Source organism: Scyliorhinus canicula, chromosome 8 (assembly GCF_902713615.1).
Source record: "Scyliorhinus canicula chromosome 8, sScyCan1.1, whole genome shotgun sequence".
In the NCBI taxonomy this organism is placed as follows: domain Eukaryota; kingdom Metazoa; phylum Chordata; class Chondrichthyes; order Carcharhiniformes; family Scyliorhinidae; genus Scyliorhinus; species Scyliorhinus canicula.
This window is the reverse complement of record NC_052153.1, coordinates 192,306,720-192,332,325: the sequence shown is the minus strand read 5'-3', so window position 1 is coordinate 192,332,325 and position 25,606 is coordinate 192,306,720. Positions and strand designations below refer to the sequence as shown.

The 25,606-nt window shown below is 49.1% G+C and overlaps 1 protein-coding gene across 4 annotated transcripts in view; it reads right to left on the bottom strand.

Annotated features, from left to right (window-relative positions):
• The window catches only part of LOC119970771, a 117,751-nt gene that overhangs the window by 79,224 nt on the left and 12,921 nt on the right, over nt 1-25,606 (bottom strand). For 2 of the 4 annotated variants that reach the window (XM_038805925.1, XM_038805926.1), the window contains exons 2-6: nt 13,278-13,673; nt 11,827-12,180; nt 7,989-8,093; nt 2,919-2,958; nt 1,566-1,627 (exon numbers count right to left, since the gene is read on the bottom strand). In XM_038805925.1, the coding sequence (XP_038661853.1) occupies nt 1,566-1,627; nt 2,919-2,958; nt 7,989-8,093; nt 11,827-12,180; nt 13,278-13,673 (957 nt within the window). Of the gene's footprint in view, nt 1-1,565; nt 1,630-2,918; nt 2,959-7,988; nt 8,094-11,826; nt 12,181-13,277; nt 13,674-25,606 lie in introns of all 4 variants that reach the window. The other 2 variants (XR_005461672.1, XM_038805927.1) reach the window with 2 other exon arrangements.

Genomic DNA, 25,606 nt, shown 5'->3' with positions numbered 1-25,606 from the left:
TCCACCTCTTTTACCACCTTCCCTACTCTTACTGAAACATCTAAACCCCGGAACATCCAACAACCATTCCTGCCCCTGTTCTATCCACGTCTCCGTAATGGCCACAACATCGTAGTCCCAGGTACCAATCCATGCTTCAAGCTCACCAACCTTATTCCTGATGCTCCTCGCATTGAAGCAGACACACTTCAAACCACCTCCACGCCTGCAGGTCCACTCTTGTGACCTTGGTATCTTCCTCAGTACCTCACTACTCTCAACTTCCTGAACTCCAGCAACACTGTCTCCTGGACAACAAATCAGTTTCCCACCCCCCTGCCAAATTAGTTCAAACCCCCCCCCCCCCCCCCCCCCCCCCCCACAAAACAGCTGTAGCAAATTTCCCTCCCAGGGTATTGGTGCCCCTCTGGTTGTGCTCCAATTATCCAAATAACTGAGACCCTCCCTCCTACAACATCACTGTAGCCACATGTTTAACTGCGCTCTCTCCCTGTTCCTCACCTCGCTAGCACATGGCACCGGCAGCAAACCAGAGATGACAACACGGTCTGTCCTGGCTCTCAGCTTCCACCCTAGCTCCCTGAATTCCTGTTTTACATCCCAGTCCCTTTTCCTACCTATGTCGTTGGTACCGATGTGTACCACAACTTGTGGCTGCTCCCCCTCCCCCTTAAGGATCCTGAAAACACAATCGGAGACGTCACGGACCTTGACACCCAGGAGGCAACACACCAACCTTGAGCCTCTATCGTTGCCACAGAACCGTCTATCTGTCCCTCTAACTATAGAGTCTCCAATAACTAATGCTCTCCTGCTCTCCCCCCCTTCCCTTCTGAGCCACAGGGACAGACTCAGTGCCAGAGACTTGGTCACCCTGGCTTACCTCTGGTAGATCCCCCCCCCCCCAACAACAGTATCCAAAATGGTATACCTGCTATTGAGGGGACCAACCGCAGGGGATCCCTGCACTGACTGCTTCTTCCCCCTCCTTTTAAACGTCAGCTACCTTCATTCTTAGGAGTAACCGCATCCCTGTAGCTTCTATCTACAACCGACTCTGCCTCCCGAATGATCCTCAGTTCATCCAGCTCCAGCTCCAGTTCCCTAACACGGTCTTCGAGGAGCTGGAGATGGGCGCACTTCCCGCAGGTGATCTCAGTAGGGCCACTGACCATGCCCCTCACCTCGAACATCCTGCAGGAGGAACATTGCACTGCTCTCTCTGCCATCTCTTCCATTTATCCACTTGGCAATTACAGAGAGAGAAAAAAAAAGCTGACCTGATATTCCCACGCCCCGCAGGTTAGAGATGGTGGAAGTGTGGAGAGAGGAAAAGGAGAGAAAAGCTCACCTCACCAACTCACCACACAGTCTTTTTTTTTATTGGTTAGAGGAGGAGGATGGGTGGGAGACATGGCATGCGCCATTCTAGAAACATGTCCATCTGTCCCGTCAGTTTACTGCCCAGAGAGTGACGCTCCTGTACTCCCCGTTTGCCAACTTTAAACTTTCTCCTGGCACTGTTTGAATAGATTTTGTTCTGTTAATTGGAGAGCAGTCATTACCTGGAGCAGGCTGCTGGTGGGCCGGATCAATCCCGCCAGTGCTGGCTGAACCGCAATCCTTCCTGAGAAATACACAAGGAACAGAAATATTCAGGGAAATCTCACGGTGCGGTCCCAGGTTCAAGTTATACAGAGGACAGATTTCTGAACCCACGGCTAATTGATCGAGCTGGCACAGTGGGTGGTTCACCCGTCACTCTCAGCTTGGCACCAGAGTGTGAGTTACACCCATGGAGCCCAGGGCATCGGCAGCAGCTGCAACAGGAAGAGGGCTCCAGAACCCCACTAAGAGCACGGTAACAAGTGGCTCCAGGCAGCTCGGGGTACCCTTGATTAACTAGACACAGGACGGGGAGGGAAGGTATTGGGGCTCTGAGTGGAATTTTTGTGCAAGGGCTGCTCAAAGTCGTCCGTCGCCGCTTTAGCGCAGAAAGCTCGGAAAGTGGGGCATGGTCGAGAGGCCATCCCCCGCACCAAGTGGAGATTCAGCTTCACAGAGCGGAAGGGAAATGAAATACTTCCACGTTCTGCTCAAGCATTCACCGCAAGTGATGCAAGCGGTAGCACCGTGGTTAGCACTGTTGCTTCACAGCGCCAGGGTCCCAGGTTTGATTCCCGGCTTGGGTCAGTCTGTGCAGAGTCTGCACGTTCTCCCCGTGTCTGTGTGGGTTTCCTCCGGGTGCTCCGGTTTCCTCCCGCAAGCCGCGAAAGACGTGCTGTTAGGTGAATTGGACATTCTGAATTCTCCCTCCGTGCACCCGAACAGGCGCCGGAGTGTGGCAACTAGGGGCTTTTCACAGTAACGTCATTACAGTGTTAATGTACGCCGACTTGTGACACTAATAAAGATGAGCATCCATAACATTTTAATTAGGAAAGTCTCTCCTTTCAGAAAGCACGTACTGCAGCTCAGTGTCCAGAATGCTAGAAATGAGGAAGGGCTTTATTTTTACACTGGGCTGAACTGCAGCTTAATTTGGGGAAGGGAGGTGAAACTGGATTCTGGTTTTAGAACCAGTTGGAATTTGGTAAATTTTGGTAACAATTAACCTGTCTTGTGTGGCTGGGTCTATTTCCATCACTTTCCAGCAGGTGTCTGTGGAGCTGCCTTAAATGGACAAACCATGTCAGCGATTATCACACAATCACACAACTGCAATGGTGCAGAAGGAGGCCATTCGGCCCATCGTGTCTGCGGCGACCCTCCAAGTGAACTTTACGGCTTAGTGCGTCACCCCTGCACATTGCTTCGATTCAAATAATCACCTCATGCCCTTTTGAATGCCTCGATCGAACAACCCTGAACCAGAACATTTATGTTACAATGTCTGGATCAATAACCAATCATCCTACCTTTCTGAAGATCTGGTGCACCCCATTAGCCATGAACACCCTAAAGAGATAAAAATGATTTGTAAATATTTTGGTTATTTATTGACAAAAGGGCAACACTCTGCCAGTGCAAGGATATCAGGCAGAAACCATCTCGCTCATCAATATACATATATCACCTAGTTGGGTATGGATATCTGGGTGGCACAGTGGTTAGCACTGCTGCCTCACAGCTCCAGGGTCCCGGGTTCAATTCCGGCCTTGGGTGACTGTCTGTGTGGAGATTGCACTTTCTCCCCGTGTGTGCGTGGGTTTCCTCCGGGTGCTCCCGTTTCCACCCACTGTCCAAAGATGTACAGGTTAAGTGACTGGCCATGATAAAATTATCCCAAAAGTGTCCAGGGATGTGCAGGTTAGATGGGGAGTCTGACAGCACAGAAGGAGGCCTTTTGGGCCAAGGTTCCTGTGTTAACTCTTTAGAAGTGCTTCCTAGTTAGTCCCATTCCCACGGACTTTCCCGACAACCTGGTAAATTCTAATTTTTCAAAAGTTATCCGACTTCCTTTCGAAAGCGGTCCGTGAATCAGCCTCATTCCAGCTGCCGCGTTCCTGATTCCTGCTCACGGAAGTTGCTGGTAAGAAAGGACAGGTGGAAAAAAGTACATCAGAGACCGATAGGTCAAGGGAGGTCAAGCCAGCCAATGCAGAAGCAGAGACAGCAAAGGCATTTCTCAGGATGGTTCAGGGCCTGTTTTTCTGGAGTGTGAAATATTTAAAATCTATCAAAGAACAGCAACCAGGAGAAGCAGAAGGGTGTGATGGAATTCCCACAGGAACAATCAAAAGGCCCAGAGGGAAGGCGGCAGGAGAATTGAATTAACTTCGGCCAAGAGATGGATTCGGATGGAGAGTGAAGAGAAGATTTTTTGAGGAGCACAATGGTCCCATTGGAAAAGAAGACAAATACCACAACACATGAGAAGCATGGCACCGTAATGTTTGATTACCAAAGCATCCAAGGTGGTGTAAATGGGAGACCAAAACAAGCCAACGGGGGGGGGGGGGGGGGGGGGGGGGGGGGGGGTTTCGCCAGATGAACTGACAGAAGCTGCTGGAAGTGCTGGAGGAAATCAGAGTTGACGGGAGAGAAGGTAGAATAATCGGAGCCCCATCGATGGGACTGTAACAATGAATCACGGAGTTTATAGTGCAGAAGGAGGCCATTTGGCCCATCGAGTCTGCGCCGGCCCTTGGGAAGAGCACTCTACTTAAGCCCATGCCTCCACCCTATCCCTGTAACACCACCTAACCTTTTGGACACTAAGGGGCAATTTAGCATGGCCAGTCTACCTAACCTGCACAGCTTTGGACTGTGGGAGGAAACCGGAGCAGCCGGATGAAACTCACGCAGACACGGGGTGAGCGTGCAGACTCCGCACAGACAGTCACCCGAGGCCGGCATTGAACCCGGGACCCTGGAGCTGTGAAGCAGCAGTGCTAACCACTGTGCTACCGTGCCGCCCAATACAGGAATTGCTGAAACACAAATTGTCATTTGGTAACACGAATGACAAGAGTCGTAACATCAGTCACAAGACTGGGCGGTTTATCGCCCTTCCGTGAGGCTGTATGTCTCAATAACGTTTTCCTTAATTGATCAGCGTCAGCTGCCTCTAGTTGGATGACGTTGGCCCAATACACTCAACAACAACAACTTATGGCACCTTGAACATAAGACACTTAGAAATGGAGTGTCTTCGGGAGGGAATTCCAGAGCTTAGAGTCGAGACAGCAGAAAATGGCTGCCAATGGAAAGGAAAGGGAGATGTACAAGAGGTCAGAGTTGGACGAAGAGAGCTTGTGGAGAATTCCCCGGGCTCGAAAAGGTTGTGATGATAGGGAGGGAGAGTCCATGAATGTAAGGGTGAGAATTTCAAATATTCAAGATCATCAACAATATCATCATTGAACTGAGCAGCTTACCACGGCCGTGTGTGTCGTAATGATGTAAAAGCACCGATCGCTCATAAGGGCTCGTGCAAACACTCTGTGGCTTCATTTATTGATTCCAGGCACATGTGAACAGATATTCGTGGACAGAAAATTTGAGGACATCAGAGCTGCAGAGCTGAGTGATTGTGCTCTGCTCCAGGCCAAAGTAAAACTGAGGCTGGGTCACATGGGGCGGCACGGTAGCACAGCGGTTAGCACTGTGGCTTCACAGCGCCTGGGGCCCGGGTTCGATTCCCGGCTTGAGTGACTGTGCGGAGTCGGAATGTTCTCACCATATCTGCGCGGGTTTCCTCCGGGTGCTCCGGTTTCCTCCCACAAGTCCTGAAAGACGTGCTTGTTAGCTGAATTGGACATCTGAATTGTCCCTCTGTGTACCCGAACAGGCGCCGGAGTGTAGTGACTAGGGGCTTTTCACAGTAACTTCATTGCAGTGTTAATGTAAGCCTACTTGTGAGACTAATAAAGATTATTATCATGACATACTTCCCATAAAGTGATAGCCCTCTGCTATCCTGAAAGACACATTACAGCAGTGACAATGTACCCAAGGCATCTTGCAAGTCCAAATCGAGCAGTGTGAAGAACAAAAAGGGGTTATCCCAATACAGGTGAGTGCCTGAAGGAGACATCGGTATTTAAAAAATACAACCATGATAGAGAATGTGGGGTTTAGTGAGAGGGATGAACTGAACAAGATCAATATTAGTAGAGAAATGGTGCTGGGGAAATTGATGTGATTGAAGTCGGATAAATCTCCAGGGCCTGAGAATCTGCAGCCCAGAGTGCTAAAGGAGGTGGCTCTGGAAATAGTGGATGCATTGGTGGTCATCTTCTGGGATTCTATAGACTCTGGAACTGTCCCTGCAGATTGGAGGTTAGCTATTTAAAAAGGGAGGAAGAGAGAAAACAGGGAATTAGAGACCAGTATCCTGACATCGGAAGTGGGAAAAATTCTGAAATCCATTATCAAAGGTTTTATAGCAGAGTATTTAGAAAACAATGGCAGGATCAGACAGAGTCAGCATGGATTAATGAAGGAGAAATCATGCTTGATAAATCTACTGGAAGTCTTCGAGGATATAAATAGTAGAGTTGATGAGGGGGAGCCAGTGGATGTGGTGTATTTGGACTTTCAGAATGCTTTTGACAAAGTTCCTCATAAAAGATTAGTGTGTAAAATTAAAGAGCATGGGATTGGGGGGAGTGTATTGAGGTGGGTAGAAAACTGGTTGGCAGACAGGAAACAAAGAGTAGGAATGAATGGGTCTTTTTCAGATTGGCAGGTATTGACTAGTGGGGTCCCGCAGGGGTCGGTGCTGGGACCCCAGCTATTCGCAATATGAAATTAAAATCGCTTATTGTCACGAGTAGACTTCAATGAAGTTACTATGAAAAGCCCCTAGTCGCCACATGTTCAGGGAGGCTGTTACAGGAATTGAACCGTGCTGCTGGCCTGCTTGGTCTGCTTTAAAAGCCAGCGATTTAGCCTGGTGAGCTAATATACATTAGTGATTTAGATGAGGGAAAAATGTAATATCTCTAAATTTGCAGGTGACACCAAGTTGGGTGGGAGGGTGAGCTGTGAGGAGGATGCAGAGATCCTTCAGTGTGATTTGGACAAGTTGAGTAAGTCGGAAAATGAATGGCAGATGCAGTATAATTTGGACAAATAAGAGGTTATCCACTTGAAAATGAAAATCGCTTATTGTCACGAGTAGACTTCAATGAAATTACTGTGAAAAGCCCCTAGTCGCCACATTCTGCACGTCCTCCCCGTGTGTGCGTGGGTTTCCTCCGGGTGCTCCGGTTTCCTCCCACAGTCCAAAGATGTGCGGGTTAGGTGGATTGGCCATGATAAATTGCCCGTAGTGTCCTAAAAAGTAAGGTTAAGGGTGGGAGTTGTTGGGTTGCGGGTATAGGGTGGATACGTGGGTTTGAGTAGGGTGATCACTGCTCGGCACAACATCGAGGGCCGAAGGGCCTGTTCTGTGCTGTACTGTTCTATGTTCTATGTTCTATGTATTGCTGCAATTATACAGGGCCTTAGTGAGGTCACACCTGGGGTATTGTGCGCAGTTTTGGTCTCCTTCTCTGAGGAAGGATGTTCTTGTTCTAGAGGGAGTGCAGCGAAGGTTTACCAGACTGATTCCTGGGATGGCGGAACTGGCACATGAGGAGAGATTGAATCTATAAGGATTGTATTCACTGGAGTTCAGAAGAATGAGGGGGGATCTCATAGAGACTTATAAAATTCTAACAGGACTGGACAGGGTAGATGCAGGAAGGATGTTCCCGATGGTGGATGGGTCCAGAACCAGGGGTCACAGTCTGAGGATACGGGGGAGACCATTTAGAACAGAGATGTGGAGAAATGTCTTCACCCAGAGAGTGGCCAGCCTGTGGAATTTGTTACCACAGGAAGTAGTTGAGGCCAAAACATTGTATGTTTTCAAGAAGCAGTTAGATATCGCACTGAGGGCGAAGGGGATCAAGGGATATAGGGGGGGCTGGATTAGGCTATTGAGTTGGATGATCAGCCATGATCAGAATGAATGGCAGAGCGGGCTAGAAGGGCCGAATGGCCTCCTCCTGCTCCTGTTTCTATGTTCCTGTGAGATCCCAATACATTTCTCTCTCACCAAGGTGACCGTTGTCACTATGTCTCGCCTCTTTGTGTATTTGTTTAAAGGCTAAAACCATGAAAGGGAATAAATCTCTTATATCAGATTACAGCTTCCTTTCTATTCCTTTGGGGTTCTGTACAGTGGGCGCCAATGGAAAGTGATTGGTCGAACGGGATTCTATAATGGGTTGGAAAGAGATTGTCAGTGAACTGCCTGTAATTCTAAATTCATCCTGACACCATGAAAGCTCATGCTTGAGTCGGGCGCTGGAGTGCGGTTGGGGCTCAGCGGACAGGCCAGCGCCGACCCCACAGCCTGTTGGCCAAAGGCAAAGTTGGTGTCTTCAGAAGGTGAGAAAATTGGTGAGGAGAAAAGTTTCCCGCATAACCGTCCGCTGTTGTTTCAAACGCAGAACCGTTTTGCTTTATTCGACCTTATCCTGTACAGAACCCACCTCCTTTCTTCCTGAAGATGATGAAGCTGACGAGGAGGAAGAGCAGGAGAATCAGCAGTGGAATGATCAGCAGATATATTTTAAAGTTGGAATTATATGGTGCCTCTGTAAAACAGCAAGAGCAACATTGAAAAGCAACAGCTGAAAATCAGCACGTTCACGCGAGCGAATGTCCACTTATTTCAGTTTGTGATACCCACAGGCCAATACTGTCATGAATCTAATAATCAACTTTATTGTCACAAGTAGGCTAACATTAACACTGCAATGAAGTTACTGTGAAAATCCCCTCGTCGCCATATTCCGGCGCCTGTTCGGGTACACGGAGGGAGAATTCAGCACGTCCAAATTACCTAACAAGTCTTTCAGGACTTGTGGGAGGAAACCGGAGCGCCCGGAGGAAACCCACGCAGACACGGGGAGAATGTGCAGACTCCGCACAGCCAGTGACCCAAGCCAGGAATCGAGCCTGTGACCCTGCCGCTGTGAAGCCACAGTGCTAACCACTGTGCAACCGTGCTGCCCTATTGCAGTGTCTTCTTCTGAGTGAGACATTAAACCAAGCTCCCGACTGCCTGATCCGAGGCGGATGCTAAAGACCTCGTGGCACTTTCCAAAGGAATTCCGTTAGTGTCATGCCAAGGTTCCCGCTAAGTCACCCGAGTGTGTGGCCACGCGGCAATCAGAAAGTTACAGAATGTTCCCGCCAGATACCACGGGCTGTACCTGTAGACCTCCCAAGCGTCAGATTTGCGAGGGGATCCTCAAAGACGTGTTAGGGAATGCTTTTCGGAATTCCTTGGTAAGAGCTGCACAGCAGCGGCCCGAAAGTGCGAACTCCCTCTGGGAAATTGCCCTACTCCGGGAATACTGCGAAAATGCAATTTAAATCGCAAATTTCGGATGGTTCCAGCTTGTGTTACACAAATAGAACATACAATGCAGAAGGAGGCCATTCGGCCCACTGAGCCTGCACCGACCCACTGAAGCCCTCACTTCCACCCTATCCCTGTAACCCAATAACCCCATCGAAGATTTTTGGTCACTAAGGGGCAATTTAGCATGGCCAATCCACCTAGCCTGCATGTCTTTGGACTGTGGGAGGAAACTGGAGCACCTGGAGGAAACCCACGCACACACGGGGAGAACGTGCAGACTCCACACAGACAGTGACCCAGCGGGGAATCGAACCTGGGACCCTGGCGCTGTGAAGCCATAGTGCTACCGTGCTACCCAGTATTTACCCAGAAATAGTTATCCAGAAAAAGATGGAAACATAGAAAACGGGAGCAGGAGGAGGCCATTAGGCCCTTCGAGCCTGCTTCGCCATTCAATATGAACATGGCTGATTATCCAACTCGCTAACCTGTTCATCCATTCCTCCCCATCCTTTGATCCCTTTAGCCCTAAGTGCTACATCTAACTCCCTGGAACATCAGGACGCAGTTCAGCGACCCCGTTGCGTCCGGTGCAGATCCAGGCAAAACGGGAAATCACGCAAGAGCCCCAGACCGAGCACAAATGCCGGGTGTCATCCGACTCGTTCCGCCCGGCGCAATCTGTATCTTTCCCTCACTGGGCGAGATCCAGGTCTGCATATTTAAATTAGCCTAATTCACCCGAGCTCACCCATTCAACGATTGTCCCTGTGAAATCTCACTAGGTCGCCATTAACTACAGATCCCCACAAACGTGGATCGGGCGTACCGGCATCTCGGGGAGTCCCGCAGATCAGTGGAGACCCCGGGTGGTCGGGGACAGGGCAGTGTGGTACCCACGGCACTCCCCCTGGCACCTGGACACCCTGGCACTGCTGGCCTGGCAACCTGTCAATGCCACTCTGGCATTACCAGGGTGCGGGCTGGCAATGCCCAGGGTGTTTGGGTGCTAGGTTGGCACTGCCACGCTTTGCTCCATGGTGGGCCTTGCCAATTAGAGGGGGAAGTGAAGGGGGGTTCACAGGGGCCTCAGGATGAGGGGGTGGGGGGGTTGATAAAGTGTGCAGGGGCGGGGGGGGGGGGGGGGGGGGGTCGGGGCTGCCGATCAAAACACGAACAGCCATTCCTGATGGTGAGATCAACAAAACCGATCCAACAGCAGTTTCAACTACTTCCTGTAGTCAGGCCAACCACTGTCTGGGTGAAGAAATTTCTCCTCATCTCTGTCCTAAATGGTCTCCCCCGTATCCTCAGACTGTGACCCCTGGTTCTGGACCCACCCACCATTGGCAGCATCCTTCCTGCATCTACCCTGTCCAGTCCTGATAGAATTTTCTAGGTTTCTATGATGGTGAACTCCAGCGAATACAATCCTAACCGACTCAGTCTCTCCCCAGCCGTTAGTCCCACCATCCCAGAAATCAGTCTGGTAAACCTTCTCTGCACTCTCTCTAGCGCAGGAACATCCTTCCTCAGATAAAGAGACCAAAGCTGCACACAATACTCCAGGTGTGGCCTCACCAAGGCCCTGTATAATTGCAGCAACACATCCCTGCTCCTGAACTCGAATCCTCTCGCAATGAAGGCCAACTTACCATTTGCCTTCTTTACCGCCTGCTGCATCTTCATGCTTATCTTCAGCGACTGGTGTACGAGGGCACCCAGGCTCACATTTATCCACATTAGCTGCATTTGCCAAACATTTGCCCACTCACTCAACTTGGCCAAGTCACAGAGAAGCATCTCAACATGCTCCTCACAGCTCGGCCTCCCACCCAGCTACTTACCGTCTGCAAATTTGGCAATATTGCAATTAGTTCCCTCATCGAATTCATTAATATATATTGTGAATAGCTGGGGTCTTAGCACTGGTCCCTGCGGAACCTGGTTAGCACTGTTGCTTCACAGCGCCAGGGTCCCAGGTTCGATTCCTGACTTGGGTCACTGTCTGTGTGGAGTCTGCACGTTCTCCCCGTGTGTGCGTGGGTTTCCTCCGGGCGCTCCGGTTTCCTCCCACAGTCCAAAGATGTGCAGGTTAGGTGGATTGGCCATGCTAAATTGCCCTTAGTGTCCAAAATTACCCTTAGTGTTGGATGGGGTTACTGGGTTATGGGGATTGGGTGGAGGTGAGGGCTTGGATAGGGTGCTCTTTCCAAGAGCCGGTGCAAACTCGATGGGCCGAATGGCCTCCTTCTGCACTGTAGGAATTCTATGGTTCTATAACAAGGAAGCAATTGGTTAACTGTGTGGCAAAGATTATACATCTAGACCAATATTCCAAAGAATGAAATGAAAAATGAAAATGAAAATCGCTTATTGTCACGAGTAGGCTTCAATGAAGTTACTGTGAAAAGCCCCTAGTCGCCACATTCCGGCGCCTGTCCGGGGAGGCTGGTACGGGAATCGAACCATGCTGCTGGCCTGCTTGGTCTGCTTTAAAAGCCAGTGATTTAGCCCAGTGTGCTAAACCAGCCCCAGTTCCAATATTGGTATCAGAGCAGTTCCCAGATCCTGTGCTAACCCACATGAGGTCCTCAATGTTATCGCTCCCTGTTGATAATCCACGTGTGAAAGCCGGGCTACATCAGGTCCAGCATGGCTGTGATGCCTCCCCCAGTCAAATGGACACTTGGGGGTAACGGACGGATTACTCTGGATGAAGGATTAAAATAGTTCCATTTCAATCAAAAGAGACATTTATACTGTTGTGTCTTCCAGCTAAATGTCAGAGTGACTTTGGGTTGCAGATTGTACTGAATGGTACGGGTGCATCGATGTCTTTCAATACAAATATCAAAATGCACCTAAAAAGATCAGCACCTGCAAACTATATCCAATACAAAAAGCATCAACATTCACAAACTCTCTATTCACTGGGGAATGCGGCAATGATTTCTTACCATGTTTGACCTGCAGCTGTGTCTCAGTCTGAATCAGGTATTGATAATGGTACCGTTCCTCCTTGTACTCTACCAGACACAGGTAAGTGTGACTATCATTCACGCTCAGCTGCTTTATCCTGATTGAGGCGTTTCCCTCCTTTGGGTTCCCGATGAGCTCGTATCGATTTTCACCGTTTACAGTTGTCCACAATCCATTTGGCTGGGGTGTAAATGTGACCACCCGTTCATAGGTCTCCTTCCTCATCCAGCTAACAGTGGTCAGGGTGTGGGAGTTCCTGGGTATGAACGTACAGGGCAATGTAACCGAAGCTCCCTCAGTGCCACTCACCACTGACTCATTTCCACCGGCAACTGAGGAAAGGAAAAACAACAGAATGAATCCTTCAGTCTGCAGAATGTTTAGATTCCATTTGTTGTGTATCTTTCAACTTCACAACAGAATGGATACTCCAAGGCTCCACTCGTCTCTCTCACAGACTGCACCAACACACCCATCTTTCACCCTGAACTCCCTGGTGTCAGATAGATCACAAGGGCCCATTCAACCCAGTCAAATTCATTCATCCAAAACCCCACCCCCATTGCAAAATAAGAAGTCTTACAAAACCACGTTAAAGTCCAACAGGTTTGTTTCAAACACGAGCTTTCGGAGCGCTGCTCCTTCATCAGGTGAATCAGGTGGAGCAGTGCTCCGAAAGCCAGTGTTTGAAACAAACCTGTTGGACTTTAACCTGGTGTTGTAAGACTTCTTACCGTGCTCACCCCAGTCCAACGCAGGCATCGCCACATCATGACTGCCATTGCAAAATCAAATTGTTCTTTGAATTGGTTCAGGGATTACGCCACCTCCCCCAGCCCCATTACTCCAGAAGTGCCCCCCCCCCCCCCTCATCCCGCTATGTGCTCACCCAATGAGAGCTTAAGAGGTTCCAGCCAATGCCTTTACAGGAGAGATCCCATTGTTTCCGATTTTGGAGGCTGGGCAGGAGGCAAACAGGAGAGCTCCAACACCAGGCTGGGGGCGAGGGAGGGGGTGAGTACTCGTTGAATTCACGGGGGGCAGCTACTACCCTGAACATGATGTGGAGGGACAGCTACCACCCTGAACATGATGTGGAGGGCAGGGGACAGCTACCACCCTGAACATGATGTGGAGGGACAGCTACCACCCTGAACATGATGTGGAGGGACAGCTACCACCCTGAACATGATGTGGAGGGACAGCTACCGCCCTGAACATGATGTGGAGGGACAGCTACCACCCTGAACATGATGTGGAGGGACAGCTACCGCCCTGAACATGATGTGGAGGGACAGCTACCACCCTGAACATGATGTGGAGGGTAGGGGACAGCTACCGCCCTGAACATGATGTGGAGGGACAGCTACCACCCTGAACATGATGTGGAGGGTAGGGGACAGGTACCACCCTGAACATCGATACTCACCATTCACTGTCAGATCGGTTCCTTGCGGTACTTGAAATTTGTCGATGTTGAGCTCCACACGGCAGTGATAAACATTGCTGTCCGCCCGGCTCAGTCGCTCCATCATTATTGAGGCATCATTGTTGCTGAGATTGCCCACGAATCGGAATCGGCTCCCAGCATCCCGCTGCTTCCCACTCTCACACGGTCCATCCTGTGAAGGGTCTGTACCAGGATATGTACATCGGAAAACCATGTTATCTTTCCCTGAGACAGAGGTGAGCCACATCACGGAGCCATTGATGCTCTGATTAGGGGGTGGGGGGTGGGTGAAACCACACGGCAGGACAGCCGTTCCCCCCTCCCCCACACTCACACCATCCGCCACGGTCATTGTCCAACGATTCAGTGAAAGCCCTGTGCAGAGAGAGAGAGAGAATATTAAAACAGCACAGGGACAGACATCAGTGGGTCAAAAACAAACTGCGAGGCTCAATATACTGAGTCTGTTACAGAGTGAAAATAGATACATCATTCGATCAGATTGGGATGGTTGGACCTGGATATTGGCCATTATGGAGTGAGTTACAGGCTGGAGTACTGTATAACATATTTGTAAACATATTCCCCAGGTTAGGTTGGGGTGGCTTGGGTTTTGTTTTTAGATCATTTGAGGGTTGTTTGAACACTCTCCAAAGTGTCAGAAAGACCCAGCGTTAACTGAAGAACATAACACAGGACCCTCACTGCAGAATATTTCCTATTTCCTTCGCTTTACTCCACAGTATTGTGCAGCCGGCTTTCAGCCAACCGCCTCATTTGTCACGCGTGGCATGGCTTGGAAATGGTTTGCAAGCCTCAAGTCATGAAACTTTGGCCAATGCCGTCTGAAATTCATGGAAATTCTATCCCTTTATCCACAGGTTCAGTGACCTCTCTAAAGTTCCCATAGATACACGATGCAGGGCCGCAGAGCAAGGGCAGAAGGTGGGCTTAGACTGGGGGGCTCTTGGTCAACCACCACAGACTCAATGGGCCCATTGGCCTCCTTCTCTGTTGTAAATTTCCTGCCATTCGTTGGATCTTTGGAATTCTCTATCCCAGAGAGCTGTCGAAGATATGGGGATGGTACGGGCAGGTGGGGTGATGGTAGAAGACCAGCCATCACCTTGTCGAATGATGGAGCAGGTTTGAAGGACCAAATGGCCGACCCAGGCTCCTATTTCCTATGGAGCTTGGTGAAGTGGGGTTTCCGAGCCAGACAGCAATTAAAATGATTCTCAGGCCGTAAGCTTAGAAAGTGCAGACCTGTGAGCAAGACAATTTGTTTCGGCAAACACCTCTCCTGAGGACACCTTGCTGGAATGAGCGGCACGGTGGTTAGCACTGCTGCCTCACAGCGCCAGGGACCCGGGTTCAATCCCTGCCTCGGGTGACTGTCTGTGCGGAGTCTGTACGTCCTCCCCGTGTCTGCGTGGGTTTCCTCCGGGTGCTCCGGTTTCCTCCCACAGTCCAACGATGTGTAGGTTAAGTGGATTGGCCATGATAAATTGTCACGGTTAGGTGGGGTTCCAGGGCTAAAGTGTAGATGTGGCCTTAAGTGGGGTGCTCTTTCCAAGGGCAGGTGCAGACTCGATGGGCCGAATGGCCTCCTTCTACACTGCAAATTCTCTGAATGTTGGTGCTTGGCACCCACTTTGAATCTGCGTGTCTGTGCCGGACAGACATTAGTGCTGATGTTATTTCTACAACTGAAAACAATGACCCTGTGCTGTCTCTGGGAGGAGACAAGGGTGTAGTGGCAATGTCACTGGGCCAGTAACCTTTAGGCCCAAGCTAACGCTCTGGGGACACCGGTTCAAATCCCACCACGGCAGCTGGTGGAATTTAAATAAGGGGTGTCACGGTGTCAGCTATGTTGCAGGAGGCACTGTGATTGCAACACAACTAGAATAATATATAAAAGCAAATTACTGCAGATGCTAGAATCTGACTCAAAAACAGAAAATGCTGGACAATCTCAGCTGGGCAGCACGGCAGCACAAGTGGCTTCACAGCGCCAGGGTCCCAGGTTCGATTCCCCGCTGGGTCACAGTCTGTGCGGAGTCTGCATGTTCTCCCCGTGTCTGCGTGGGTTTCCTCCGGGTGCTCCGGTTTCCTCCCACAGTCCAAAGACGTGCAGGTTAGGTGGATTGGCCGTGATAAATTGCCCTTAGTGACCAAAAAGGACAGGAGGGGTTATTGGGTTACAGGGATAGGGTATAAGTGAGGGTTGAAGAGGGTCGGGGCAGACTCGATGGGCCGAACGGCCTCCTTCTGCACTGTATGTTCTATGGGCTGGCGCATCTGTGGCAAGAGAACAGAGCTGATGTTTCGAGTCTGGATGACTTCATCAGAATAGTATATAAGCTGTTTTGAAACTGTATCATTAGGGAAGCCGGGACCGCAGAGAATAAAGGCTGTTTGATGTTTGAACGAAAGACCCTCGCCGTGCTTCATGGCGGATGTGGACTGCAAAAATAGTCCCCCCCCCCCTTCGGCTTGTGCGCCCTAGACCACCCCCACCACACAGTGCCACCAGCCCCGAATAAAGCCCCCCCCCCCCCCTCCCCCGCGCCTGACCGCGGATCGGCCCTCCCCTGACTGTGACGGCGCTGGACTAAGTCAGCAGCCGCCACGTTGAGTTCCCGACGGGTGAGACCATGAGAGACCCACTCCGTCAGGAAGCCGTCGGGGATTCTCCGCCCCGTCGCCGGAGGCGATTCCGCCGTTGGGGGGGGTCAGAGAATCCAGACCGCTGTGTAAATGTTTGTTTAAAATGCTCCACAACAGCTGGCACTATTTCTGCAAGAGCAAGGATATAATGGGTGCCGTAAATATACAATAAAAACAGCAAATAGTGGGAATACCCAGCAGGTCAGACAGCCCTGCTGAGGGGGAGAAACAGACTTTTGAATGATCCTTTGTCACAAACAATTAGAGGTGAAACAGACATTAAATAGGAAATGGAATGGAGGAGAGGAAACAACAAAAGGGATGGTCTGTGATAGGGTGGAAACCCGGAGGAATTAAATAAGTAAAAGGTTCATGGCGCAAGGCCAGAAAGGAGATGAAAAAAAGGGAGTAATGAAGAAACAGAAGGTGTGAGAGGCTGTGAATGGCAGAATCACAAAAAGTTGTGGTCCAGAGAAAAATCCAAATATGTGTTAAAAAAAAAGACAAGAGTTCAAGGTCTGAAATAGTTCAACTCAACGTTGAGTCCAGGAGGCTGCAAAGTGCCTCATCGACAGATATGGGGCTGTTCCTGCAGCTTGCATTGAGCGCCTTTAGAAAACTGCTGGTGATCAAGGACAGAGAGGTCAGAGTGTGAACAAAGTAGAAAATCTAAATGAGAGCAACTGCAAGAAGGTTTATTTTGAGTCAGAATCCAGCGTGTTCTTAATACATTTTGTTTCTCCATTGGCTGGCAGTCAGTTTTTGTGTGTGGAGTGTCATGTACCTTTAAGAAATGAGTGTTTAAGCAATGTACCTTTAAGAAATGGGTGTTTATCAGTGATGTCAGAGTGTGGGTGGAGCTGGGCTGTCTGCCAGCTTTTCACTTTCGTTTTAGGCTGTTTGCTGCAGGGTGTGTTTTAGTTTCGTTTTCAGTGCTGGAGCTGAAGCCAGCCAGAGCAGGTGTACTGTTGCTCTCTCTGTCATGCAAAGTCTATCTCTTGACCATTTGGTGAATTCAGAATTATAAATGTTCTCAGTGGTGAATGTAAACGTGATGTGCTTCTGTTAAAAGGTGTTTTTTCTGTCTTCTGGATGTTGTTTGGGAAGTTATTAAGGATTACTTAGTGTTGTATTCTTTGGGGGTTGTATTTGAATCAATGGTTGCTAAGATGTTCACTGTATGTTTTGAAAAGGTTAACTTGAGTTCATAAATAAACATTGTTTTGTTTTAAAAAATACTTTTCCATTTCTGCTGTACCACACCTGTAGAGTGGGCCGTGTGTGTCCCATACCACAATCTATTAAAGGTTGTGGGTCAGGTGAACTCCATGATACACTTTGGGATTCTCTAAACCCTGGCCCATAATAGGAGTAAAACAGAGAAAACCGGAGAAGTGGCTGTGTTCCCATGTGTCCGCTGCCCTTGATCTTCTGGAAGGCCCACGGTCACGGTGTCCTCGCGCTGGCATGGGCAAGATGGCGCCGAATGGCCTCCTTGCACACTGTAACCTTCCGATGGTTCCATGGTTTGGAAAGTGCTGTCAGAGGAAGGTTGACAGGTTGCTGCCGTGCGTCTTGTGGATGGTACAGCTGGCGTTGTGCACAGCAGCGGAGGGAGTGGAGGGGCTACAAACTGCCTGGAGATTCAGGAGCCTCTATTGCTCTCTCCGTGGCAAAGCCTCAGCCAATCAGAGTCAAGTTGCCAATCGGTCAACATCATTTTCTCTTTTATCGCAATAACTCTGCGTTCTTCTGTTCGACCTGGAAGCTCAGGATCGACTGGCCCGAAATTGTTGGGCTTATCGTTACATCCCTTTTTGAACATTTGCAACTCTACTTGGCACCACCCCGTGTGTCAATGGAGGATTGGAAAATGTTGGCCAGTTCCTCCGCCATCCCCACCCTTACTTTCCTCATGTAATAACCCTCACAAGACCCACGGGGAAGGCATGGAATAGGAGGCCCCCCACTGAGGGGCTGAGGCCTAACAACTGGGCATCGATGAACGGGCGGTAAAAGCTGGCCAGGATCGGAAGCAGCATCTCCGGATGATGCCAGCTGAGTCTGGTGTACTGCACGCTGCGTTGCGGCCTTGTTTTCCTTTGACACAATAAACCTGATTGTTTAAGCCTTCTCGGGACTCCTGTGAAAATTAAACCTCAGTATCCTTGGATGTATTTGATCCAGTCCCAGTGACATATCGATCTTAAGTATGGCCAGCCTTTCTTTTTTTTTTTTTAATATTTTTTATTCTCCTCCTTTTTCACATTTTCTCCCAAATTTACACCCACCAACAATAAACAATAATCAGTAACAAATATATCAATTCCCATATCAATAACAACGATCCCATCCTCCCACCAAACCCCAAACATTAGCCCGCATGTTCACACAAACAAAAGACAAAAAGGAATCAGGAATCACCCAAAGTCACCATTAACACTTACAGCACGCCCCCCACCTCCCCCCAACCCTCCCACCCACCCGGCCCAACCAATGTTCGATGTGATCCAGCTCTTGAAAGTGCCTAATGAATGACGCCCATGAATTGTAGAACCCCTCCGAGCTTCCCCTCAGTTCAAATTTGACCTCTTCAAGCGTTAAGAATTCCAGCAGGTCCCCCCGCCACGCCAGGGCACAGGGTGGAGAGGCTGCCTCCCCCCACTCTCATCAGGATCCGCCTTCGGGCGATCAACGAGACGAAGGCTACAACATCTGCCTCCGCACCCGTTTCCAACACCGGCTGGTCCAACACCCCGAATATGGCCTCCCGGGGGCCCGGGTCCAGTTTCACATGCACCACTTTAGAAATTACCCTAAAAACCTCCTTCCAGTAATCCTCCAGCTTTGGACAGGACCAAAACATATGAACCGTGATTAGCGGAGCTCCCCCCTCCCCGCAACATTACGGCCAGCCTTTCTAATCCCTCCACTTTAACAGTCTCACTGAGTCAATTACTTCCTCTTTCACCATGACTTTGCAGCATCTTAATCACTGTAAAAAGAGGCATGTCGAAGTCTTTTGTCTTGAACTCATCAGGGAACTTGACAAGAATGGCAATATAAGGGGCAAACAACAATTTAGATTGCATGAGGTTTTGGCTTTTGCACATATTGAAACACACCATACGCCGGGGACACGCCAAACAGAAGCCGCGTTTTGTTACCTGTTGCTACGGTTGGCTTCTGTATTTTTATGATTATGTGTATATTTAAAATGCCTTCAATTCGTACAGAGCCTTGTGTGTGTTGATAGTCACATACTTCCCCGAGTCCTTATCAAACCTAGCTGAAAATAAGCGTTACTCATGTTGTGTTTTGTAAAGGTCGATCCACCAGCCAATGTGGCATGTGGATCCTCTATCCTGGGCAGTGGGTAATGGTCTAACAATCATAGAATTTACAGTGCAGAAGGAGGCCATTCAGCCCATCGAGTCTGCCCCGGCTCTTGGAAAGAGCACCCTACCCAAGGTTAACACCTCCACCCTATCCCCATAACCCAGTAACCCCAACCAACACTAAGGGCAATTTTGGACACTAAGGGCAATTTATCATGGCCAATCCACCTAACCTGCACATCTTTGGACTGTGAGAGGAAACCGGAGCACCCGGAGGAAACCCACGCACACACGGGGAGGATGTGCAGACTCTACACAGACAGTGACCCAAGCCGGGAATCAAACCTGGGACCCTGGAGCTGTGAAGCGATTTTGCTATCCACAATGCTACCGTGCTGCCCATTAAAAAGAAGCCGTGTTCACTGTTAGCTTATAATCGCCACAAAGGCGAACTGTCCGATCCGGCTTCAGTACTGGAACCACTGGCGTCGCCCAGTCAGTGAAACACACCGACCGGATGATTCCCAAACTTTCCAACCGTCAAGCTCGGTCTCTAAGGTGGCCCGTGGCGCAGTGGTTAGCACTGGGACTACGCCGCTGAGGACCAAGTTTGAATCCCAGCCCTTGTTTCCTCTGATATTATTGCCTGTGAAGAAGTAGTGGATTCGCTCTGCGTACTGATTCCAGGTTTCCACACCGGGATCAAAGGCACCCAAACAGAGGCATCGTCACTCCCCCAGCTTCACAGCAATGTCCAGAAGAAAATAATTCAACGTGGGGAGGTGGCTAAACTGCAGAGCTTGCCCGTCAACAACTCCAGGTTTACTCTCGTTTCCAGTTTAATAACGCTTGTGGAGTCCAACGTAAGCAAAAGTAAATGACATTTATTTTACAATTATATACATGATTTGATTTGATTTATTGTCACATGTACCGAAGTACAGTGAAAAGTATCTTTCTGCGGCTGAGGGAACATACACAATACGTACATAGTAGACAGAAGAATAATCAACAGGGAACATTGACAAATGCTCCATCGACAAACAGTGATTGGTTACAGTGCGGAACAAGGGGCCAAACGAAGCAAACAAAGCACATACCGGTACTGCAATGAGTACTGGTAACACCTCACCAGATACTCTCACTCTCAACAGTGGGTGGCCTTTTATACAAGTAAGAGTAAGATACCCCGCCCCTAGCTGGGGAGCCCGTACTCCTCAAGGAGCACAAGAAAACAATCACCCCCCACCTCGACTGTATGGCCCTGGCGGGTTATTAAAAATGGTTACTCTGATAAGATCTGTATATCACGCAAACTCAAGGCCGGCCCAAGTCTGTCACGTTCATCTCCAAAATGTGCCCAGTCTTGCCCAGATTACCCTGGATGGGCAAAGTATCTCAAACGTTTGAGCAGCAGGTGAGGTGAGGCGCGGCTGGCGGTGTCACGCTGGAGTGGGGAAGTAGCAACACGAGTGGTATTCGGCGTGAAGGGTGCAGCCGTTAAACGTTCTGCTTACCGTACAACTGAGCGATGTATGAATTTCAGTGCCAGCGTGATGCTCAGTCTGTAGGCTGCACAGCCCAAAGACCGCTGGCTTCTATCAAACAGCGTGTCCCTTCCGCTGTTCGCAGCTGACAAGTATAGTGGCCATCGCTAAGGAGAAGGTTCAGGGGAAACTGAAAGGTATGAAGGTGGATAAAACACCAGGACCGGATGAACTACACCCCAGGAATCTGGAGGAGATAGCTGAGGAGATTGTGGAGTCGTTGGTAGTGATCGTTCAGGAATCACTGGAGGCAGGGAGGGTCCCAGAGGACTGCAAAGAGGCTAATGTAACACCGCTGCTTAAGAAGGGAGGGGGGTAGGGTGGCACAGTAGCGCAATGGTTAGCACTTCCGCTGTGGACCCAGATTCGGTCCCGGCTCTGGGTCACTGTCCATATGGAGTTCGCACCTCCTTCTCCCTGTTTCTGCGTGGGTTTCACCCCCACAACCCAAAGATGTGCAATTTAGGCAGATTGGCCACGCTAAATTGCCCCTCAATTGGAAAAACAATTATTGGGTGCTCTAAATTTATTTGAAAAAAAGAAGGGAGGGTGGCAGAAGACGGAAATTATAGGCCGGTTAGCCTGACTTTGGTCATTGGTAAGATTTTAGAGTCCATTATTAAAGATGAGATCACGGAGTACTTGGAAGTGCATGGTAAAATAGGACTGAGCCAGCACGGCTTTGTCAAAGGGAGGTCGTGTCTGACAAATCTGTTAGAGTTCTTTGAGGAGGTAACAAGCAAGTTAGACAAAGGAGAACCAGTGGATGTGATTTATTTAGATTTCCAGAAGGCCTTTGACAAGGTGCCGCATAGGAGACTGTTAAATAAGTTAAGAGCCCATGGTGTTAAGGGTAAGATCCTGGCATTGATAGAGGATTGGCTGACTGGCAGAAGGCAGAGAGTGGGGATAAAGGGGTCTTTTTCAGGATGGCAGCCGGTGACTAGTGGTGTGCCTCCGGGGTCGGTGCTGGGACCACAACTTTTCACAAAATACATTAATGATCTGGAAGAAGGAACTGAAGGCACTGTTGCTAAGTTTGCAGATGACACAAAGATCTGTAGAGGGACAGGTAGTATTGAGGAAGGACTGTTGCTAAGTTTGCAGATGACACAAAGATCTGTAGAGGGACAGGTAGTATTGAGGAAGGACTTGGACGGGCGAGGAGAGTGGGCAATGAAATGGCAGATGGAATACAATGTGGAAAAGTGTGAGGTTATGCACTTTGGAAGGAGGAATACAGGCATTGACTATTTTCTAAATGGGGAAATGCTTAGGAAATCAGAAGCACAGAGGGACTTGGGAGTCCTTGTTCATGATTCTCTTAAGGTTCAGGTTCAGTTGGCAGTTAGGAAGGCAAATGCAATGCTATCATTCAAGCACAACATCGCTTATATTTCCTCAGGAAACTAAGGAAATTCGGCATGTCCGCACTGACTCTTACCGTCTTTTACAGATGCACCATAGAAAGCATCCTATCGGGCTGCATCACAGCCTGGTATAGCAACTGCTCGGCCCAAGACACCTTCAGAGAGTCGTGAACACAGCCCAGCCCATCACACGAACCTGCCTCCCATCCATTGACTCCATCTACACCTCCCGCTGCCGGGGGAAAGCAGGCAGCATAATCAAAGCCCCCTCCCACCCGGCTTACTCACACTTCCAACTTCTACCATCGGGCAGGAGATACAGAAGTCTGAGAACACGCACGAACAGACTCAAAAACAGCTTCTTCCCCGCTGTTACCAGACTCCTAAATGACCCTCTTATGAACTGACCTGATTAATACTCCACCCTGTATGTTTCATCCGATGCTGGTGTTTATGTATTTACATTGTGGACCTTGTGTTGCCCTTTTATGTATTTTCTTTTACTTTTATTTTGTTTTCTTTGTTAAATGATCTGTTTGAGCTGCTCGCAGAAAAATACTTTTCACTGTACCTCAGTACATGTGACAATAAACAAATTCAAATTCATGTCAAGAGGGCTAGAATACAAGACCAGGGATGTACTTCTGAGGCTGTAAAAGGCTCTGGTCAGACCCCATTTGGAGGATTGTGAGCAGTTTTGGGCCTGGTATCTAAGGAAGGATGTGCTGGCCTTGGAAAGGGTCCAGAGGAGGTTCACTAGAATGATCCCCGGAATGAAGAGCTTGTCATATGAGGAACGGTTGAGGACTCTGGGTCTGTACTCATTGGAGTTGAGAAGGATGAGGGGGGATCTTATTGAAACTTACAGGATACCGTGAGCCCTGGATAAAATGAACGTGGAGAGGATATTTCTACTGGTAGGAAAAGTTAGAACCAGAGGGCACAATCTTAAACTAAAGGGGCAGCACGGTTGCACAGTGGTTAGCACTGTGGCTTCATAGCGCCAGGGTCCCAGGTTCGATTCAAGGCTGGATCACTGTCAGTGCTGAGTCTGCACATTCTCCCTGTGTCTGTGTGGGTTTCCTCCGGGTGCTCCGGTTTCCTCCGACAAGTCCTGAAAGACGTGCTGTTAGGTAATTTGGACATACTGAATTCTCCCTCTGTGTACCTGAACAGGCGCTGGAATGTGGTGACTAGGGGCTTTTCACAGTAATTTCATTGAAGTGAAAGCCTACTTGTGACAATAAAGATGATATATAAAAATAAAGGGATGATCCTTTAAAACAGAAATGAGGAGGAATAGGGGCTGGTTTAGCACGCTGGACTAAAAGAGCTGGCTTTTAAATCAGACCAAGGCAGGCCAGCAGCACGGTTCAATTCCTGTACCAGCCTCCCTGAACAGGCGCCGGAATGTGGCGACTAGGTGCTTTTCACAGTAACTTAATTTGAAGCCTACTTGTGACAATAAGCGATTTTCATTTCATTTCATTTCGTCAGCCAGAGAGTGGTGAATCTGTGGAACTCTTTGCCGCAGAAGGCTGTGGAGACCAAATCACTGAGTGCTTTAAGGCAGAGATAGATAGGTTCTTGATTAATAAGTGGATCAGGGGTTATGGGGAGAAAGCAGGAGAATGGGGATGAGAAAAGTATCAGCCGTGATTGAGTGGCAGAGCGGCTCAATGGGCCGAGTGGCCTAATTCTGCTGCTATGTCTTATGGCCTTATGTCCTGAAGCACCCTGATGTTATCTGTGAGGGTATCTGAACTTGGAACACCGGTTCGTGGGGGTGTATAGTTTATTTGGTTTTGGTGAGTGGAAACGAGTGAAACCTCAGTGAGAATAAACAGCCCAGTCGTCGTGGAGCAATTATTAAAGACTATTTATTATTAAAAGACAAATACACAAAAAGATCTATTCTACTCTCACACAATTAAGGTATATGAATTACTACACACACTCGGTTTACATAGAACGCACCCCTTGTTACACAATATAACTGTGATACCAGAACTGTGTAAGACTTCCCCTGTTCCCCAAACAACATCCAAATGGAATAATCATCGACAGTTACTGGGGAGGCGGCAGTGGTGTAGTGGTATTGTCATTGGACAGTAAACCAGAGACCCAGAGTCATGCTTCTGGGGTCCCAGGTTCAAATCCTGCCACTGCAGGTGGTGAAATTTGAATACAATAAAAATCTTGAATTAAAAGTCGAATGATGACCATGAAACCATTGTCATTGTTGTAAAAACTTATCTGGTTCACTAATGTCCTTACCAAGTCTGGCCTACATGTGACTCCAGACCGACAGCAATGTGGTTGACTCTGAAGTTCCCCCTCAAGGGCAATTGGGGATGGGTAATTAATGCTGCAACACCCACGTCCCATGCATGAACTATTAAAAAAGCAATACAGGGGTCTAGGAACCATCTTTTCCCTGGCCCAGCAAAGATTTTTTTAAACTGCTCTCCGAGGGTTTTCTGCACTGCCTTGGCTCCAATACGCATTTTTGCTGTAAACTTGGCTTTGTGGCTGGAAACTGGTCTCTCCACTTTCTGAGACTGCTAAATGGTAATTGCCTCTCCTGGTTTCTCAGGGTCTGGGTAATTATACCTTTGATGTTCTATGATTGTGCCTTCCATGTATTCAGTTGTCTGCCCCCATCAACGTCCTTGAATATACAGTAAGGATCAGCACAGTGGCACAGTGAGTACTGTTGACTCACTAGGGAGCTGAGTTCAATTCCAACCTTGCGCAACTGTGTGGTGTCTGCACGTTCTCCCCGTGTCTGCATAGGTTATGTCCGGGTGCTCTGGTTTCCTCCCACAGTCCAAAGGTGTGCAGGTTATGATCAATTGCCCTTTAGTGTCTATAGGTTAGGTGGGGTTACTGGTTTACAGAGATGAGGCAGATGAGTGGGCCTAGGTAGGGTGCTCTCTCGGAGGGTCAGTGTAGACTCGATGGGTTGAATGGCCTCCTTCTGCACTGTAGGGATTCTATGATTAACAGATGTATATCATGAGTGGCACAATGACACAGATAGCACTGCTGCCTCACGGCGCCAAGGTCTCAGGTTCGATCCCGGCACCGGGTCACTGTCTGTGTGGAGTTTGTACATTCCCCCCGTGTCTGCGTGGGTCACCCCCAAACCGAGCTTTGTGGAGGGTAGGTGGATTGGCCACGTTAATTTGCCCCTTAATTGAAAAAAGATAATAAAAAGGATATGTATATAATAATAGCTTATTGTCACAAGTGGGCTTCAATGAAGTACTGTGAAAAGCCCTGAGTTGCCACATTCCGGCGTCTATCCAGGGAGGCTGGTACAGGAATTGAACCCACTGCTGCTGGCCTTGTTCTGCATTACAAACCAGCTGTTTAGT